Source organism: Centroberyx affinis, unplaced genomic scaffold (genome assembly GCF_046629955.1).
Source record: "Centroberyx affinis isolate AG114_WGS23_722 - 3 ecotype Tasmania unplaced genomic scaffold, CSIRO-AGI_Caff_v1 ptg006006l_1, whole genome shotgun sequence".
Lineage (NCBI taxonomy): Eukaryota > Metazoa > Chordata > Actinopteri > Beryciformes > Berycidae > Centroberyx > Centroberyx affinis.
In genome coordinates this window covers 273,159-279,596 of record NW_027283055.1, presented here as the reverse complement: position 1 = coordinate 279,596, position 6,438 = coordinate 273,159, and the positions used below count along the sequence as shown (strand labels likewise).

At 43.7% G+C, this 6,438-nt stretch overlaps 1 protein-coding gene across 1 annotated transcript; it reads left to right on the top strand.

Annotated features, from left to right (window-relative positions):
- Nucleotides 1-865: 865 nt before the first annotated feature.
- Nucleotides 866-5,178, top strand: cyb561d1 (cytochrome b561 family, member D1). Its single transcript, XM_071547544.1, has 3 exons — nucleotides 866-2,020; nucleotides 2,572-2,609; nucleotides 4,673-5,178. The coding sequence occupies exons 1-3, from the start codon at nucleotides 1,864-1,866 to the stop codon at nucleotides 5,174-5,176; spliced, it is 699 nt and encodes a 232-aa protein (XP_071403645.1). The 5' UTR covers nucleotides 866-1,863; the 3' UTR covers nucleotides 5,177-5,178.
- The last annotated feature ends 1,260 nt before the right edge of the window (nucleotides 5,179-6,438 follow it).

Here is a 6,438-nt window from a genome sequence, read left to right as displayed (position 1 = left end):
ACTTGGTTCTTAACACCAGCTGCCACAATAAAGGGGGGGGGATACTTACATGCCCCATCTTCAGACATTGAGAGCAACCAAAAGCTTGTGAAAATAATAAGTACATTTTAGAATATTGCACTAAATCGTTTCCCTTTAAGCTTTTAATTCAAAGGCTCATATTCGGGCTGTGTCTGTGTAGCTTGGCAGGCCGGGTTTAAGATGGTAAATGGCCTAACTTCCTGAGTACAGGTGTGCCAGTGTTGTGTAGTCTGTTGGAAAATGATGGATTAACATATCTACATAATGCTATTTCGTGATTCAGAAAATGGCAACGTTTGGCGATAACCGCTAACCTGCGCGCTTGGCCGGTTCTAAGAGCGCCGCTAATGTCTGATCAAAGAGTATGAGTTTTACAAGATAGTTCTGATGCCATGGAGGTTCCGAGTGGATGCGGGTTTTCATTCCGAGCAGAGACCAGATGATTTCACTGATTAACACAAGTCACCATTCAGAAACAGCACAGAAACTGTCTGTTCTCAGTATTTAAGACAAGACCTGTGGACCGCCAATATGGTTTCCAGCCTTTAGAACTGCAACATTAGCTAGCCATATAGCTACCAAATGCCTACAACTGTTATTTGTTGCAACTCCCTCATGAAAATACCTCTCAAAGCTATCGGTAGCTTACCAATTGACCTTAATGTTAGGTGACGCTAACTCAAATAAGCCTCTCCCAGAAAAGAACATCCGTTCTAGTCCATTTAGAAGGGTATACGCGAGGACGAAACCGGAAGCAGAAAGGAAAGCTCTCGCTTCGCCTGCTGTACTCTCCGGTGTTACCCGAGCTCCAATCCAGGAAGTGAATACAAAGCCCCGAGGAGGTTCGATCAGCAAGTGCTCTACAGCAAGCTGGAGTGCACTCGTCTCTACCAGTTACATCATATGGACGACCACCTTATCAAGCGGCTGGACGTTTGAATTACAGAAGTCAAGGAAGGGGAACGCTTGGTTCGGTGATCTGGGAACTGCATGGGAATTTACAAATAGTGATTCTCCAGGTGAAGAATCTTTCCTAAAGAGTCTCTGGTAGTGATTTAACCCGGAGAGACTGCACAGACTAGATGTGTTACTCTATCTGACAGCTTGGCCAACGCGGTTTTTTGTATTAAAACCTATTTGAGCTACCTTTGGCTCGGAATGGATTACATCACCTGCTGTATTTGAGCGACGTTAAGCTAGCCAAAAATAGAACCGGGAGTGTATCGATAGTTTCTTCAAAATAAAAGCGTTTGGGGGACAAAAAATATAACGAAAATTGTTACGCAGTGAAAAGGATATTCTGGAAAAAAGCGCGTATTCTTTTTTTCACAGATGCCCCTGTTAAATATATTCTGTATTTTCAAAATTCTACTACCGCAGTGAGGTATGAGATTTTCTTTTCTTCAAACTCGAAGCATTTTGGAGGGAAAAAGTATGTGAACAGAACAAGAAAATGCAGTGAAAACGACATTTTGGGACAACAAAAACAACCGTATTTCCATATGCCTCCTTAAATATATTCTCCAATTTCATTTTATTCGGCTACATTAATATACCATCAATAATCGTAACAACGAGAACGCGTTACCTCGATGGGGATTTTATTTGAATAGTTTTTTTTACCGGACGTCGTATTATTTTTCATTCTAGCTAGCTTGACACTGCTCTTTATTGTTGAATCGCATCCCCACCTATCACCCCATTTCCCCCCCTTGTCTTGCTGAGTGATGGAGCTCATACAGTATCCCGGCCCAGGGAGCTTCTCTCTCTGCTTTAGCGTTACGTTAACACCAGCCGGAGCCGGCGGCCTCCAGAGCAGGTAGCGGGCCGGAGGAGAGCGGCATGCGGGCGGACGTGGAGTACAGCCCGGTGGGAGAGGGGCTGGGGATGAGCGACTTCTGGCTCTACGTGTGGATGCGGAGGGTGGCGGTGATGGCGGCTCATGTCACCGGCCTGGGTCTGACCCTCATCATCTCACTGCTGTCCCGACCTGGAACAAGTGAGTGGACACGCGCGCGCGCACACACACACACACACACACACACAGCTTCCTGTCACTTTCACACTGTACCTGAATGAAAATACACCTTATACTGTAACCATAATAACCACTATAATATTCCTATTGTCTGTGGTAGTCAGTAGTAATCTTGTTATTACACTTTATGGTATTTTCTATATCTCCTGTATACTACCACTGTAATATTCCTATAGGGATTTAGTGTATCTCCTATGGTATCACTATATTGCTATAGTATTCCCATAGTGTTTAAGTGGTGTTCTGTAGTGAGTTTAGGGTACTTGTATCTCCTATGGTATCCCTATAATATCCTAATATATTACTATAGGGACTTAATATTTTTGCTGTGTTATTTGTATAGTATCTTTCTGAAATGTATCACAGGATCACTGGTTGTTTCTCGTTAGGAGACACCAGGCTGTGTATTATTTATGAGAGGTTTGGGTCATATTTCTGATATTGTCATTGTCAATACACTGGTCCCAGCTACTGGATTCTAAGATGCTTACTGCTGTTTCTTATTGTTTCAGGTCTGTTTTCCTGGCATCCAGTGTGTATGTCTGTTGCAGTAAGTAACTTTGTTTCTCACACACACACACACACACACACACTTTTAGCAAATGCAATCATTATATATTGTAGGATCTTTTATCTTATTACAAAAATAAGCTGGATACCATTCAAATACGTCGTATTTCAGCTATCCCACTTTTTTCACCTGCAACCTTCTCCTTTGCTGGAACCTATCCCAGCATGCATTTAGGCCAGTGGTTCTCAACGTGGGCTCCGGGGACCACCAGGGGTCCTTGAGGGGGTTCCAGGGGGTCCCCAGCAAATGATGAATTATTAAACTTCAGCATTATTTCATTTACAAGAAGTGAACACAATTAGAGAATGTAGAAGAATGACTGTTTTGATCATAGTTTCTCTGTTATCTCTCTACCTACAATACAGATAGTCACGGAATTCTGGACAAAGTCATATCTAACAATAAGAAATATTGTCAGATTTGGGTCAAAGAGACAAAATCTCATCAAATTAGGGGTCCTTGATATGAAAAAGGTTGAGACACACACACACTCCCATTCACACACAGTTTAGAGTCTCCGGTTCACCTGACCCGCATGTCTTTGGGCCGTCAGAGGAAACCCATGCAAACTCCACACAGAAAGGAAATTCTTCTTTCCATTGTGAATAATGGATAGGGGTGTCGGGGAGAGGGAGGGGTAAAGGTAGCGACTGAGCTATTCTGTTACAAGCTGACCTAGAACACGCTAGGGAACGCAGCCTTCACACTAAAATGGCTGCTAGATGCGTTATGTTATCCATGATCACTATGAGATATGGTTTTGCTGAAATATGCACACAAACAGTACACAGAGTAGGGCTTTCTCAGGTTCAGTGCATTTTGATGAATCAGTCATGAGGCTTCACCAGTTATGTTTATAATGACAAGTTGGTTCACGACAAACCTGTCTGTCCCCCTGGTTTCCTTTGTGTTGACTGATACTTATCCTCCATCATTGTGTGTGTGTGTGGTAGTTAACACCATGGAACGAGCTATAGCATTCTTTTGTATGTGCTTTGAATACGGCACTGAGAGGGAGACTGATATATGAGGCTAATATTGTCCTTCCAGTCAGTGTCGTCCACCTCTGATATGATGGACTTTGATTACATATTTATATGGTAGAATTGATCAGTGGTGGAAGAAGTACTGAGATCTTTTACTTAAGTAAAAGTAGCAATACAACAATGTAAAGATACTCCATTACAAGTAAAAATCCTGCATTCAAAATCTTACTTAAGTAAAAGTACATAAGTATTGGCAGCAAAATGTACTTGGAGTATCAACGTAAAAGTACTCATTATGCAAACTGTCCCCATTTAGAGTTATATTTTTCATAAATTATTGGAATGTTAATACTGATTTATTATGTACATGTAAGCAGCATTTAAATTTGTCAACGTGAAGCTAATCTTAACAATTTAGCTATACTTTTTGGCTAGTCTAATCTATAACAATGCTATTTTATAGTTATTTTATGAAGATGATCAAATGTTTTGAATATAAAATATTGATATGAAAAGTAACTAGTAACCATAGCTGTGAAATAAATGTAATGGAGTAAAAAGTACAATATTTCCCTCTAAAATGTAGTGGAGTAGAAGTACAAAGTAGCATAAAATGGAAATAATAAAGTAAAGTACAAGTACCTCAAAATTCTACTTAAGTACAGTACTTGAGTAAATGTACTTAGTTACTTTCCACCACTGGAATTGATCAATACTACACTGTTTGTCTATGGGAAAACCTTAACTGATTCTAATGAGACATTTTGATCAGATTCCACACAACTATGCATGATTATTGTAATTATCATCATCATCTTAGGTTTCAATGAAGAGTCTTAGTGTTCCATGATGGTCTAAAAGCTGTTTCAGATGCTTTCTTTGTAATGACATTTGGGAGGAAAATTTAAAGATATTGAATATTGGCAGAAACCAGGATGCGTCAAACCCTAAGACACACACACACACACACACACACACACACACACACACACACAATCTCTTCCTGCCTCGCTCCATAATAATCAAGTCCTCTTCCTCCTGTCCGTCCCCCTCCAGTACTGCCTGTGTATGACCGAAGGCATCCTCCTCTTCTCGGCCGAAGGATCCCCCTTCTGCTTCAAGTCCCGCCAGGGCAAAGTGCGTCTCCACTGGTTCTGCCAGGCCCTGGTCCTGGTCGCCGCGGCCACCGGGCTCGGCTTCATGGTGGCCAGCAAGAACGCCATGGAGCGCCCCCACCTGGTCAGCTGGCACAGCCTGCTGGGCGTCGGCACGGCGGCCGCCACCTTGCTCCAGGCGGCCTGCGGCGTCTGCCTGCTCTGCCCCAAGCTGCTGCGGGTGTCCTCCCCCCCCCGGCTGAAGCTGTACCACGCCACCTGCGGCCTGGTCGCCTACCTGCTGGCCACGGTGACGGTGGTGTCGGCCATGTTCTCCGACTGGTTCCAGGCCACGGTGAAGGGGGCGGCGTGGTGGGCCTTCCTCCTGCTGCCCCTCTTCCCCGCCCTGGTGGTGATGAACCAGATCACCAACGCCTACCTGCCCCGCAAGAAGATCACCAGCTAGGAGGCGGGGGGGGGAGGGGGGAGGATGCTTCTGATACTCATCTGACGTTAGACTTTTTTCCTTTAACATTATCTTGTGAATAAAGCGAATCACCTCTCACACACCCTGCTCTTCCTCGCGCTCCAACCCCATTCGCTGACATGTGAACGTGTGTCAGAGGGATTCTCAAAGAAACCCATTCAACTGGATTGCAGTGCTCTAATAATGTATACACACACACACACACAAAACCCACAGAAGTTGGGTATTGACTGCCTGACCTGAGACACTATTGCAGGCAAGCTTGCACTTGCAGGTGGAGGACTTGACTTCTGAACTTGACTTCTTCTGTCCACTGGCCTCTCCAGAGGCACATTTGCACTATATATATCCAGTGAAGACAAAGGTCTGAGACACTTAACTGTATGTAGACTGGTTTCCTCATGGAATATGAAGCACCTACTGCTGCTTAGCTGTAGTAAAGTAAAGCTGAACGCATGAGGAAACAGCAGCAGATGATTATATACCAGCCCTTTTCTTAAATTGTATTTATTCATTCGTGGTATATATTTTTTTTTTGTTGTGTTGTCTCTCTTCGCTCCTTGAAGGTGCTATGTGTTACATTGTATTATCAATAAGTCAATAGTGTAATAACTGTAAACAAACAAGACCATCACTGAGGAGACTGTCAGCCTCTACACTGCATTTTACATTGTGAGCTCCAGGATCAGATTTGGATGGAAATCTGCTTCGGTTTCTGGCAGACGGCAGACGGCGGAAGGAGTGAAAGGCCGATGGAAAAAAAATAGCCTCCTAGATGTTTATCCTCTTCAGTAAAAGCCAAAGACGCCAGGGAGGGGGAGGAGCACCGAGGCTTGTGGGAAATGTAGTCTTCATTTGGAGAAACACTAGCGCTAACAATACCAGCCATGGTTTAATTTTGTTTACAGTAATTACACCAAGGTATCAATTCATTTGAGTATATACTGTATATTGATGTTTGAAAATGCTACACACAGCACCTCTGAGTCCATGAACTACTACTCATTTCAGCCTGTGTAGACGTGTGACCTCCTTCCTTTCCCGTTCTGCCCTCTACCTTGTTTTTTTTTTTGTTGTTCTCTGTTGTGTTTTCTCTTGCCTTTGCGGTCGATGGGAACAGTGCGTGTGCTCCTGTGTTGTTTGGTGATAACCAGGCTGGAGGTGTTGGATTTCTCCTCACTCGGATGTCGTCGGCACGGTCTATTTTTAAACCCCCCCCCCCCCCCCCGCTGCAGAACCGC